Source organism: Psammomys obesus, unplaced genomic scaffold (assembly GCF_907164565.1).
Source record: "Psammomys obesus unplaced genomic scaffold, mPsaObe1.curated_primary_1811, whole genome shotgun sequence".
Taxonomy (NCBI): domain Eukaryota; kingdom Metazoa; phylum Chordata; class Mammalia; order Rodentia; family Muridae; genus Psammomys; species Psammomys obesus.
Window position 1 is genome coordinate 2522960 of NW_026591597.1, and position 14859 is coordinate 2537818.

Genomic DNA, 14859 nt, shown 5'->3' on the forward strand with positions numbered 1-14859 from the left:
ATTTCATAGGAGATAATATTGATTGATTCCTTTTCATCATTTGAGCATACAAGGAAGGCTCCATTCTAGACATGGAGGCCCCAGAACTGCCTGAGACAGACTTAGGCAGACTCTTGTGAAACACATCTTTTTAGAATCAGGAGAGAGATAGCACACTAACGGTAGATGATTTCGGATGGTAGGAAATGCTATAAAGAGAATAAAACCGGGTGATCTAACAGGGACAGGGTCGGGGGTGAATACTAAATCAGTAGGAGTCTACTAGGACACAGACTGAGAAACACAGACTGCAAAGAAACAGCCAGTACAAAGGCCCTGGGGCATGCAGAAGCTTGACATGCTCAAGGGACAGAAAGGAAGTCTGTGTGGCTCCCAGGGAGCCACAAGATAAGGGAGTAGGGCCAGGGAAGCTATGTCAAGAATTCCAGGTAATAGTGGGGACTGGGAGTTTTATTTGAACATGCATATGGGTGTTCTAGCTACATCTGTGTCTGTGCACCGTGTGCACACAGTGCCCACAAAACCAGAAGACAGGGAATCGGATACCCTCGGACTGGAGTTACAGATTGCTGTGAGCAGCAGTGGGTGCTGGGAATTGAACCTGAGTCTCCTGCAAGAGGCGCCAGTGCTCTTAATCATGGAACCATCTCTCCAGTTCCCTGGGAATTTTATGTGAAGTGCAATAGGTCTTGAAGCAAGAAAGTGACACAGTGGAATTCTGGTTATAGGGGAAGGATGAACCACAGGCTGAGAGGAGGTAAATTAGTCAGCTCAGGAGATGCGCCATTACTGATTTGCATACATAACTTAGACTTGTTTATATGGTGTTACATTTTTCTAATTGCTGTATGGTGCTACACCAGACTCTCCCATCCGACAAAGTGGGGCTCCCACTGTCCCCGAGATGACAGCTATGCCCACCAGGAAAGGATGGGTGCTAGTGATTACGCAAAAACAATGGTACAGCCTGTATGCAAACATGCTTTGTGCCCAGCTGGCAACATTCAACAAAGGGTGGGCATCTAGCATGTGCCAGGCACTTGTAAAGTTGCTCTACAGTATTAGGAACATATTATTAGAGTTGATGTTAATTTAAAAAAAAAAAATACATCCTGCCTTGGAAAGGCAAAAGACCAGACCTTGTTCCTCAAAGACAGATCACCAAGGGTACCAGTCCCTTAATCAGGCAATTTTCACTCAAAACTCCATCAAGCCAAACAATCTTAAACAACTTTGACGAGGAAGAAGATACACAATAAGAATACAGTCAGCAGTATTTGGAGGATGTGGTACATTGTAACTAAAAAGACATGAGTTTTGACCCTAAGGGCAGCTTCCAACCTGGAGTGTCTTAGGCAAGTTACATTGTTTCCACAGAGCTTTCTCTTCCCATCATGCCCGGGGTGCAGAAACAGCAACTGCTTGAGTTCCCTTAAATCAGGAAGGCAAGCTCCCCAGTGGCCCTCACTGCCTTCATTCAGCCAGTACTTCTAGAAAAGGACTAAGAACTACTGTTCCATGAACAACCCTACCTCCTCTGGCCCTGATTTCTGGCCTTGAACTTCTGACTCTCCAGTCTCTGAGTGCTTAGTTAAAGGTGCTAAGTACTATGTCCTGCTCTTGAAAAGAGCCACTAGAACCCGATTTTGTCTCCAGATCCCCAGACTGGAACATTCTGTTCTGGAAAGAGCAAAGTAACATTGGAAAGCTATGCCAGGGAGAGACAGGTCAGCACATAAAGGAAAAGAGAAAAAAATAAGAATAAAGCATTAGTGTGACTGGAGAACAGTCACTCCCCAATGAGGCAACCCTCTTTCCCTGAGAATCTGGGGGCTCTTTAAATAGGACTGCCACAGTGTCTGATTACATATGTGTTGATGGTGGTGGTGGGGGCTCCATTCTGCAGGGACCCACATACCCCAGTAAGTCAACTTCTATCCTACGTTGGCCTGACAAACCAGTTGAAAACTTAAGTTTACATCCACCTGGAATCTGAGAATGTGATCTTACTTGAAAGTCACATCCTTTCAGATGTCCCAGTTAAAGTTCAGTTGTGTCCTATTGACTTATGGTGGACTCCTATGGGAAAACGGACACAGATCCTCAGACAGACCATATGAGGTGACACAGAGGCAGATAGTTAGGAAGCTAAGAGTGCCTCAGAAAGCTGAGGCAACTGGGCCATGAATTCGAGGACTGTTTGGACTATACAGTGAGTATACAGCTAGCCTGGGCTCCATAAGAAATAGGCTCAAGAACAAACGGGAAGATCATCTTCTGGACCCTTCTGAATCAGAGAATACATTTTTTTTTTTTTTTTTTTTTTTCTGGAGGATGCCCTCCAGCTCCCAGTACTTTGTTACTGTAGCTCCACTTCCAGGCTTGACGTCAACTCTCCAACAACCTTTCTCAGCCCTGGGACAGGAAAGAAGAAACAGAGGATCCTCCAATCCCTGGGTGTTCCCAGTTTCCCAGTGGCCACCAGAAGCCTGGGGAGGTGAAGTTGAGAGGGGATCAGGTTTCAGCCATCCCTACCTTCTACCACAGGAGGCCAACTGTCTGGGGAATTTGTGTTTTCTCCCTTAGCTTTCTAGTTTGCAACCTCTTTCAGTTAGATTAGTGTTTCCTTTCTTTCTTTTGTTTTGAGACAAGGTGTCACTATGTAGCCCTATCCTTCCTGGAATGCACCATAATGATTCAGCTGGCCTTGAACTTGTGGAAATCCTCCTACTGTCTCCACAGCGCTGGGATTACCTTCAGGCCTGGTTTTTACATTTCAATGGTCCAGGTCCTGCCTGAACGATGTAATCCCACCATCTACCTAATATTTCTTTACACCGAACTGTAACTTTACTACGTTTACATAAATTTATTTAGACATCTGCTCTACCACTGCCCAATAATTTTATTTTAAAAGCAATTGCTACATCATTATTACAATAAGGGGGGGGGGAATCAGCATCGTATACAGTATGCAGAACCTGCTGTGTTGTGTGTCTTCGAATTACACGCCGAAATGGATATTCAGTATTTTTTAAAGTCAATTCTTGTATCACTTAAAGTAATCTTGGAAGGCAACCCAAGGGGATACGAACTATTCTTCAATTAGTTGTTTGGAACTCTGCACTCCTGAAAAAAAAACGAATTCAAGTTTTTTTTTTTTTTTTTTTTTTTTTTTTTTAATCTCCTGGAGGAAGACCACACTCCTTGTGAAGGTAAAAGGGCAGGAGCACAAATAGAAAGGGAAAAAGAGTTCTGAGTTCCCACGCGGGGTGTCCTGAAGACACCTACAGGAGAGCGACAGTGACTCTAAATACCCAGTCCTTGCGAGTGACAAGGGCGGGGAAGGACTGACCTTCTCGCGCAGGGTGCAGTGGACGTCCGAGGCGACGCGCCCTTCCCACCACGGCTCATCCATCACAGCCGCAGATCCGAGGCTACCGAGATCTCGGGGCGCACCCTGCGAGGACAGCGGGAGCTTCAGCGATCGGAGACACTTCCCCTACCTCGCCCTCGGTGGCCCGGATCCTCGCCAGTCCCTGTCCCTGTCCCGGACGGGCGCCCCCTCCTGCCCCGCTGAAGCTGGCAGTCGCCCGCTGTCCTGAAGAGCCAGCGGTGTCCCCCTCCCCTCTCTCCGCCCTCCCAACCTGGGGCAATCTGGAACTGAGTGCAACAACTTGCAGAATTTCCAAGGTCCCCTTCTGCAAAAGTTGCAAAGTTGACGACCGCGGTAGCTCGCCCAGGGTTGGCTGGGTCACCGGCTCTGAGTCCCCAACTCCTCCCCCGCCTCCCAGCCTTTGTCCTGCTCGCACATCCTGCCCTCGAGCCGGGGCGAGACTCACGCATCGCTGTCCCCGCGTGGAGGGTCGCGGGTGGAGGGTCCCTTTCCGCACAAGGCACGTTGTGCCCACCGGTGGCCGTCTGGCCCCCGGTCTCGCGTGCTCGCGACCACCGCCTCCGCAGCCCGTCCGGCCCGGCCACCGGCGCGCCCCTGCGTGCGCTCGGTCCCGCCGCGGCTAGCAGTTCGGGCCGCCGGGGGCCTCCCTCCCTCGCTCGGGGAATTGGGGGCCGGGCCTCGCGCATGCGCCGCCGGCGCCCCGCGCCCCGAGGGCCGGGGGGGGGGGGCTGGGAATGGCAGTCTTTCTTTCCCCGGCTCTGGGCTGTGTTTTCCTGTAAACCCTCCTTTCTCGCCCAGGGGAAAAGCTAGGCTTTACCTTCCTTGGGACTCGCGGGGGTCCCCAGTCACCCCGCCAGTTTGATCCTGGGGCCCGGGGACGCGGCGCCACCTGCGCGCCCCGCGCGTGGACCCACCGACCGGGGCGCCCCAGAAAGTTGTGACTTCCGCCTGCGCTCCTCCTGCCAACCTGCAGACGCTTCCACCTGTCTTTCTTTCTTTTTCAGCCCGTCCTGCGGAGGGGAGGCAGATTTCCAAACAATTCCCACTGGAGCCCCAGAAAAGCCACCCTTGGATACGCACGAGCTCCTCTTTAGAAAGGGGCCTCAGTGAGTGTTTTATTGTGCCCTTAAGGATGCATCCATGCCGAGCGTCGCAGGGAAACAGTCCTTGTGGCTGGTTGCGGGATAGAAAGCCCTTTTAATCCACTTGTTTTCAGAAAGCCATTTTCTGGAGTCCGCAGTATAATGGCACCACATCCCGCTGTGATGATTTTTGTAAGCCCTTGGATGGTTTCACTGACTTGGAATCAAACCCACCAACTACCTGGGTGTTTTTGCTCAGTTCCTTTACCCCTTGGAACTTGGCTTCAGGTAACGGGGGATACAAAGTGCAATAATCTGCTGAGGACACATTGTGATTAAGTGATAAAGTACACGAAAGAGAATGACCACAAGGCCCCCGTTAGTCACCAGTCAATAAAATAAGTACCACGAAAAAGACCTTGTACATATGTGTATATATGTATATATTCATATATAAACTTGTATATATATACACATACAATATATATAGTGTGTGTGTGTGTTTGTTGTTTTGTTTTTTCAGGGTTTTTCTGTGTAGTCCTGGTTGTCCTGGAACTCTGTAGACCAGCCTTGCCTCGAACTTAGAGATCTCCCTGCCTCTGCCTCCTAGTGCTGGGACTAGAGGCATGTGCCACCATTGCCCAGCCACAGATAAAATTTTATCAGTAAAAAATATTCCATTTTGAAAGCCTACCATAGTGGTGCATGCCTGCGACATTAGCACTCAGAAGGCTGCAGCTTAAGGATCAGGATTTCAAGGCCAGCCTAGGTTACACGGAAGTTTGAGCCCTGTCTAAGCTATGTGAGATTTCTTCTGCTTTCTTTCTTTCTTTCTTTCTTTCTTTCTTTCTTTCTTTCTTTCTTTCTTTCTTTCTTTCTTCCTTTCTTCCTTTCTTCCTTTCTTCCTTTCTTCTCTTTCTTTTTTCTTTCTTTTTTAAGCTTTGATAAACTTGCACTGAAAAGCAGTTTTAGCATTTATAAGCTCTCATAAAAATATAAAATACCCGGGTTTAAACAAATGTGATATATATGTGCAAGCATGTACGCAACTCTTTAGCTCAATGTGTGAAGCCCTAATACTTTCACACAGAAATGGATGGGCAGAAATGGATGGGGAGCACGAATAGGCATGCTATCAAAGAAAAAATTTCTCGAGAACAATTGCATGCCCATATTCACGAACAAACACAATTCTTGAAAACTGGAGCATATCTTTATTAAGGGTGTGCCTAGTGTTTGTTAATTTTTTAGGTTAGCATACAAACAAATGAGTTCCATTGTGGCATTTCTCACCTATGTGTCATTATACTTTGTTCTCAGCCATTACCCTTCCCCACCTTCGAGGGTTTATTTTCAGCGCATGATTCCTAAGGCGGATAAAATGTACAATGTTCTTGGGAATGCAAATGCCATCTTTCTGGAAATCAGCTTAAATTAAAAAGTTCAAAAGCATCATTTGATCCAATTATTCCACTTTGGAGAGCTTGAGGCTAGGTTGGCATACATAGTGAATTCTAGGCCAGCCAAATCTAGCTACATACCTGAACCTCATATCAAAAAACCAAGCAGGCTCACACACACACACAAACAGACATACAGACCCACTCACACACAATCAAACAAACACTACCGTGAACTCTTAGAACAAGGAACTGGCTAAGAATGATCTTCTCATGAAGGTATTTTTGAAAAGAGTGAACATGTACTGAATTGGGAGTAGGGTAACATTCACAATATAGTAAGTAAAGAAGATGGTTTTATTCACACACACAAGAAACTGGAAATATAACATATACGTATTGACTACAATCAGAGTGGTGACCACGTGGGAAGGAAGGGAAGGGAAAGGGAGGAGGAGGGAAGGGGAGGAGGGGGTGGAAGGAATTGGTGCCAGCTCTTAAACCTACTTGCACAGCCTAGGCAATTGCACTCTACCTCCGAGCCTCGTCTTCAGTCCTGGAATCCTTTAATTTACCCTCTGCCAGCATATCTGTGCTTTCTAAATCTCCTACAAGAAACATATACTTCTTTCATAACTAGAAAAACAAAAGAGTGAATGCTATTTCCAATACTCATATGCTACACGTGCTGGGGAGGCCTTCCCTCATCAACAGCTTACAGACTTGTATTTTGCACTTTTTTTTTTTTCTAAAAAAACCCCACATTATTTCTCTTTCAATAATCTCCCTATTCTGGTTATACAGAAAGAAGGGAGGTCTTGATTCTTTCCTAGTTTATTGACTTCTTTTCCTAAACATTAGATATGAGTTTATCGAGGAATCTGATAACGGAAGGAGAAACACACACTTTGGGCTCTTCTCTAGGGGCTGTTTTAAGAGGAGTCTAAACACACCCAGCCAGCCCTCTTTTGTGCATTCTCTGGACTCCCTCATTTTCCCACTATCTCGGAAGAATAAAAACACATTGCACCAATAAACAGATGCTTTTAGAGGTTAGTGGCTGGCCACAGGTGTCCTTAGGAGAGGCGACTTCCTGTGCTGGCTACTAGGAAACAATGTAGCTGGGGTTACTTTTCCCAAACAGACCAAAAGTTTCTCAACATTCAAAAACTAAATTCTTACTAAGCGCTTATTATAAACCAATGACCACTCCTTCACTCCCTGCCTCAAAATCTGACAGTCAAGGAATCAAAGTTTTGAGAACATTCTAGCTACCCTCGAATTTCCCGTGTATAAAGTGAGAGGAAAAAAATCCCTGCCCATGACAATCTTAGAGAGCGTGAGTCTAGTATTTGCACCATGTTATTATTGACTGTAAGCTCTGCAATAAACCTTTTCTCTCCTTCCTCCCATCTGCCCCCTTTCATGTGATACAGGCTCTTCCTGGTCCCAGGCTCATTCTGTTGCAAAGGATAGCCATTAGCTTGTTTCCTTAAAAAGCATCTTATGGGGATGGGACGCTAGAGAGATGGCTTGGTGGTTAAGAGTGCTTGCTGCTCTTGCAGAAGACTGGAGTTCAGTTCTCAGAACCAAGTTAGGCAGCTCACAACTCCCTGCAACTCCCGCTCCAGGCAACTGAATACCCATGTGATGTCCTCTTTTGTCCTCCTTGGACACTTGCACACAATTGCACATATACACATAGACACGTAAATAAAAATAAAAAAACTTAAAGCAGCTGATAAAGATCTGGGTTGGGGAGCAAGGCTGAGTTAGGGTGCTTGCCTCGCTTGTACAAAACCCTGTGTTCAGCCCCCCAGAACCACAGGTGTCGAGGTGCACACCTGTAACCCCAGCATTTAGGAGGCAGAGGCAGGAGAATCAGAAGTTCAGCTACGTAGTGAGTTCAAGGCCAGCCTCAGCTACAGCATGTGCTTCCTTCCCCTCAAAAGTGACCAGGGATATGGGTGGGAGGATGGGGGTGGGTTACACTCCTGTAATCTCATTACTCAGCAGACTGAGGCAGGAAGATTACTGTGGGCTTGAGAACAGCTTGAGCTAGATAACAAGCATGAGGCCATTAAGGGATCTATGACAATACCTTATCTTACCTTCCTCTGTTCTCCAGATGTATACCTCTCTCTCTTTCTCTCTCTCTTACACAGAGTGACCTGTGTTTGCCAACATAGACATTGTTCTTCTAACAGAGCATGCCAAGAACATCCTTCTGCCCTTGTTCTTTCATGACAATGTCCACAGAGATTCATGGTACTCTAGCGTCCCATCATGTGGGTCCATCATGATGGGTATTTTCTTTGGCTCAGCACCAAGATTGCAGCTTTTTTTTAAATATTTATTTATTTATTTATTCATTTATTTATTTATTTTTCAGCCATAGCCACACTGTGAAGACTATCCTGGGCTGGTAGTGTTATAGCATAATTCCTTCAATATAGCCTCTTACCGGAAGGTGACACACACACACTGGGTAGTGTTTCTTCCAGCTCTTTGTAGTTCAAACTGCATTACTTAGAACCCAAAGCAAGCATGAAGGCTGACTGCATTCATAGGGACAGAAGAAAGACACTTGCCTTATTACGCTTTGGTCTTTGACCAAAATCAAGTAACCCTTTCAAACTGTTTCTAGCCATGTGTTCTGAAGAATCAAAAGAGTGTTTGCCAAGTCCTCTAAGATCCTGGCCTAGATAATAATTCTGCAAATTAAGCTCAATAAAACAGGAATAATAAAAAAGTAGCTTTTTTTTTTTTTTTTGCTTCAAAACACAGAGTCTAGGACATTTGCAAAGCTGGTCCACATCATTTTAAGTAAAAAAAAAAAAAAAAAAAAAAAGTAAAACCAACAAGATACAGAAGAAAAACGTATCTCTTTCAGGCCCAGTCTCAAACATATGTGTGTGATCTATGTACTCGTTTGGCACACTGTGCTAGAGGGGCTGTTTCACAACACACACCACGAAGACTAAATACATACATGCATGCATTATCTAAACGTATCATCATCTATACAATATACTTGAGCTTTTATTTGGCAATTCTCGGGATCGAATCCAGGACCCGACCCACGCTATCACGCTAGGCACATGCTCTGCCACTGCATTACATCCCTAGTCTGCTGACACCCTAAGAATTTGTCTTTGATCCTGGGTTCTGGAATGACGTCTTCCAGAACAGTAGGAGAAGCCAGGAGATATGTGCAATAAGTAGTTTCTCGTCCCGCAGCCCACTGGGATATTACGTCCCCTGTGCCTTGCGAGCACAGAATGCCTCCAAATCCACGATGCATGAGATTCCAGGGGAGTTAAAGGCAGGTGGGCAAAATCGACAAGCAGGCACTGGACGGGGATCAATGGCAGCCCTAGATGCCATGTGTGCCATTTGAAGCAAAAACTTCCCTTGGACATAGAAAGACGGTATTGTACGTTGTAGGACCCTGTAACAGAGAACCTCACTAGGCGGCTTAGCATCACAATAAGTGTTCTCTTGTCCTGGAGGCCAGAAGTCTGAAGTCAGTGTCAGCAGGGTCCTGCTGCCCCTGAACACACTAAAGAACCCGCCTTGCCTTTTCCACTTTTGGGTTGGTGGCCTTGCTGTGTATTCACAGGACACCACACTATGCTCCGTACTTGGGGTCCTCCTTCCTGTCCTCACCAGGACTTTCAAATCATATTGCACTAAGTCCCTATACTCCAGCATGGACTTCTTTTCTCTTTCCATTTGCATGTGTGCATGTTTGCATATTTGAGCATGTGGGGACACACGTGTGTGTGTGGGGGGTACATGTGTACCTGGGTACACATACATATGGAGGCCTGAGGCTTATGTCAAGAAGCATCCTTGATCACTCTTCCTTATTCCTTGAGGCAGGGCCTCTGAACCAAACTCAAAGCTCCCTGATATGGCTCTTCTTGCTTGTGAGCTTTCTCTGAGGACCCCCCCCCCCCCCATCTCTGCAGTTTAACCGTGGAATCCCCTTCCCTGCCCCCAGGACAGCCTCATTTTAACCACTGACGTCTACAATGACCTTCTTCCCAAGATAAAGTCACTTCAGCACATTGTTCGGGGACACAGTTTGTCCCTAGAGGAAATAGTACTTTAAGAAACCCCCCTGGTATGCTTTCTTATGAGGAAAGGAAATAATGGGGCCACCCATACTTCCTGCTCTTTCAGCTCTGCTTAACTCATCAGTAAGCTAGAGGCAGAGAGCATTGACTGGAATTTCATGTATTGGAAAGCCAAACAAAAGCACATTCGTTTTGTGTAGCATTTCTACCATTGCGGTAAGAATGAAGACATCCACACATGAAGCTCCAGAAAACAGGAGGCTGTACAGCCCAGTGATTCTGAGTGTAAGTTAAAATTATGTTTGAAATTACATTTTTTTATGTTTATTTATTTTATGGGGCGGTATTCATGAATCTATTCTCTCCTTCTACCACGTGGGTCCTGGAGCCTGAACTCCAGTCATAAGGGCTTGGCAGCAAATGTCTTTATTCACTGAGATCTCTAGCCCTATATTTGCATTTAAAATGGGAAATTATATAATATAAGAATGAATGATGAAACTCACACTGATAGGTTAAATTTTTCTTTATAAACATGTATTTTAAAACCATCAAGACGGGGCTGGAGAGATGGCTCATTGGTTAAGAGCACTGGCTGGTCTTCCAGACGACCTGAGATTGATTCCCAGTGCCCATATGATGGCTCACAACTGTCTTTAACTCCAGTCCCAGGGGACTCAGCACCCTCTTTTGGCTTCCAAGGCATGCAGATGGTTTACAGGCATACAGGCAGACAAAATACTCACACACATAAGCTAAATAATAACATTTTTAAAAAAGGATTGCTAAAACCATCAAGTTGAGAGAGACAGAATGAAAGGAAAGAGAAAGCCCAGATTTCTGTAACATCAACACCACCTTTTCCTACTTTTTGAGCAAAGGCACTGTATTTTTCAGTATTCAGTATTTCAGTGTATTCACTTGGCACCACTTTCCACAAATTATGTGCTCAGGTTCCCATCTTGTCTCCTGTGAATTTTATCCCTGTAGGAAATCCATTGATATTTCCTTCTAAAGATATTCCATGCTGCACTTCTTTTAACCTGGACTTTTCCTCTACCCCTGTGGGGAAATCATTTGAGCAAAATGTTCCCTTTTGCTAGTTTAGAAGTCATTATTTAATTGCTCTGGTAATTCTCAATGTGTGTGTCAATAAATATAAGAAAGGTATGCCATTTGTGGGGCCTTAGCGTGTGCCAGGCACCATGCTATAGTCCAAGCTGTCCCTAGTTTTTACACAGTGGTCCATCCCCTGTCCTACAGTTCTCCCCATCCATCTCTGTTTCCTGTGCTCAGGATCCTTGAAGGCAAGAAAGGCATGTGTCTCTTTCACGTTCCAGTCACCAGCACACAGCGCGTGCGTACAGTAAAGGAGGTGTCGATACAGGTTTTCTGAGTCAGTAAACTAACCTCATGAGGATAGCAGAACAACAGGGGCAGAGAGCTAAAGGAGCCACCTTGTACAAAATTGCTGCCCCCAGTTCCCAAGGGAGACTGCAAAACTTAGGCGGTCTTGGTTAAGCCACTTCTGCTCTATGAACCTTCTTGATCCTATTAGTAAAAGGAACAAACCTCTTCCTTGAGGCATCACCTCAGCCTTAGTGCTATTTGTCTTTGATCAGAATAACAAGTCACTCCACAAATGATACATTCTCTCCCACTTCTTCACAAATACATTAAAAATGACTGTAGCAAGTAAAGAATACAATTTTGTTGTACATATAAAGTCGCAGGGCATTGCTTTTCATTACCCGAAGCAAGTTCTGTGTCAGATCCCTACGGCACCTGCGTGATATTTACAGCCCCTGACCCTGAAACACAGTTTTTCTTTTTAACTCCGTGTGGGCCACACACAGCCCCAGCCCGAGCCCCGGAGCCCTGGACAAGGTGTACAGTAGGAGCCTGCGAGCCCCACCAAGGCTTCTGTTGGGAGTTAGTGGAACAAGATGTTGCGAACTTCACGACTGCAGCAGGAGGAAATAAAAGGAGCCATTAACTTCAAAGACCCCAAGGGAGCCTTCCAGGCCTCCCTTTCCTGACAGACAGACAATGGACAGGAAGAAGGCAGAGACTCGACAGTAAAAAGTGACCAGACGAGCCTCCCTCAAGCTGGGGAGACCCTGACCTCCAGCCGCGGGGCGCTATTTCCCCTGGGCCTCCAGGAAGCCAACGCTTCCAGGTGTGCAGGGGCCAGAAGAGAATGGAGCCGGAGATGTGAGGCGTAGCCTTCTCAGCAGAGGACACTGAGGCCAGAACCGAGGAAGGGGCCAGTAAATCTATTTCTTAAAACTATAGTTAGATGTAGTGGCTGCAATCTCAACACTCAGGAGGCAGATGGGGAGCCCCAGGTACCCAGGAGTGGCAGCCCGGGTACAAGAGGCCCTACCTCCAAAGGAACATTATTCGACCAGCTGGAAGAAACGGCCGCTATCAGGAGGGCGCAGGCTGGGAGCATAGTTGAAAGCATGGGCTAGTAGGATTGTGGACTAGATGTGGGGCACGAGGGGAAGAAGGCAGTCGGGGTGGCTCCAAGTTTTAGGGCCGCCGTAGCTCTATCTAAGTGAGTGAGGTTAACCTCACCTGTCAGTACATTTCGATGGTTGGCTTGTCCTTCCGCATCCTCCACCAAGCCCGCACCATCACGAGTGTACTGCACGCTGACCCTGGGCTGGAACGACACACGCTCACTTCCCGCCAGCACAAAATGGAGACCTAAGGATCTGGGTGAGAGGGCCCCAGATGGTACTTCTGGTTAAATGAAGCACAAATGATCATGATACCTGTCATGGAGAGGGTTACCAGATAAATCATAGCCCAAATCATTATGGAATCATCAGGTTGTTGTCAGATGTATGTATAGTTTAATTTCTTGCTACTGTTAAGCCCCAGAGTATGTGATAAAAACTTTTATAAGATGCCTTAAAAACTTTCAAAAATTAAAAAATTTTTATTTATTTAGTGTTTAGTGTTGTGTATGTGCAAGCATGTGTGAGTATACATGAGCATTCATGAGAGAAGGTCAAGAAACAATTTATGGGAGTTGGTTCTTTGCATTTTCCGTGTGGTCTCAGGGATTGAACAGTATCTCAGGATACTGTTACCCGATGAGCCATCTTTCTGGCTTCTCAAAAACAGTTTAGTGGCTTCATAATGGTTTAATATAAAAACTATTTGATTGTTTATTTATCTATCATCTACCTATATCTATCTATCTATCTATCTATCTATCTATCTATCTATCTATCTATCTATCTATCATCTATCTGTCTGCCTGTCTGTCTGCCTGTGTATTTAATGTGGTGGGGACTGAGCCTACAGCCTCACCCATGTTAGACAAGTATGATGCCACTAAGTTACACTCCCAGCCTTGTAGTGGATTTAATCAGTTTTTAAATTGTTAAATGTTTCAGAATTTAACTGAGATCTCTCAGTAACTCTTATGCAGATCATGGCTTTTCTCCCTATATTATAAACAGTGAAATAGAAATCCTATAAATGTAATATCTTTAGGGATGGAAATGTGGCTCAATAGTTAAAGAGTTCTGGCTACTTTTCCAGAGGACTCAGGTTTGGTACCCAGCACCTGTCCTTCACAACCATGTGTAACTCCAATTCCAAGGGATGTGATGCCCTCTTCTGGCCTTTATGGGCACTGCATGCATGAGGTACACAGACAACTCTGCAGGCAAAAAACCACATACATATAAAATTAAAAAAATTCAAAGTTATCGGTTTCTTGTTTCATCAATAGTATCTCAAATCTTGCTGCCTCCTGCCTTCCTCCCCTCTCTGCCCCTTTCTTTCTGTGATAGTCTCATTCCATAGCTCAGGCTGGCCAGGAACTCTGGGGCATACATTTCTAGAATTAAAATAGCAGTAATCAAAGGTGTGATGGTTGACTTTGTGTGTCAGCCTGATCATGCAAATGGGATGCCCACATAATGAGCCAAACATGACTCTCTTAGACACTAAGAGAGTCTTTCTGGCATAAAGTAACTTTGGTCTCAATAGATTGAAGGACTCAGTCTCCTCTCTCCAACTAAATATTTGAATACAACAACAACAACAAAAACTAGATAGGAGAGAATCTCTTCTGCCTGGGTGCCTTTGGGTTGAGACATGACATTCTCCTATTTTCTGACCCTGAGTAAAACAGTGGCTCTTCCTGAGTCTCCAGCACTCAGAGAAGAGCTCTGCCATGGGCCGTCCTGTTTATCAGCCATAGGGTTTGTGAAGCGTTACCATCTATTTGGGTTTCTAGATTGTTCACTGTAGCTGCTGGAACCCATCAGTACCCATAAACACGAGAGCCAACTCTATACAATCATTCATTCATTCCTTCACTCACTCATTCACTCATTCCATGCTGTGTTGATTCTAAATCATTGGAGAATCCTAACTTAAAGTTTTATCAACAGTTTTGGGGCTTCTGAGACAGATCATGAATTGACATACAAGAAAATTATACCCAAACACATTGATGACTATGTTAGAGTAGGACATTCACCAAGGCTAACTTGCCATTGAAATAGATATACAAATATATAAGAAATATTTTTATATATGTGACAGATATACATGAATATATAAAACATATATTACTATAAAATATGTGCATTTAAACTTGCCCTCAAATTGGTTGTGAAATTAAATACACTGTTTTGGCTCATACTTCTTTGCTCTCCAGAAAAACTAGAGTTTTAAAAATATGAATATCTGGAGCTGGAAGGATGGCTCAGGGTTAAAAATACATATTTCTCTTGCAGAAATGTGTGGTTCCCAGCATCCATACTCCATATTGGACAGCTCATAATTGCCTGCAACTCCAATTCCAGGAGATGCAAAGCCCTCTTCTGTTCTCTGGAACCCATATCCACATTCACACACATAGACACAAG

The 14859-nt window shown here is 45.2% G+C and overlaps 1 protein-coding gene across 1 annotated transcript in view; it reads right to left on the reverse strand.

Moving 5' to 3' along the window:
- Ccnjl (cyclin J like) overlaps window positions 1–3885 on the reverse strand; it is a 48986-nt gene extending 45101 nt beyond the window's left edge. Inside the window, exons 1-2 of the mRNA XM_055610674.1 lie at window positions 3843–3885; window positions 3356–3460 (exon numbers count right to left, since the gene is read on the reverse strand). Coding sequence (XP_055466649.1) covers window positions 3356–3418 — 63 coding nt within the window. The 5' untranslated portion in view covers window positions 3419–3460; window positions 3843–3885. The remainder of the gene's footprint in view (window positions 1–3355; window positions 3461–3842) is intronic.
- Window positions 3886–14859: the final 10974 nt, after the last annotated feature.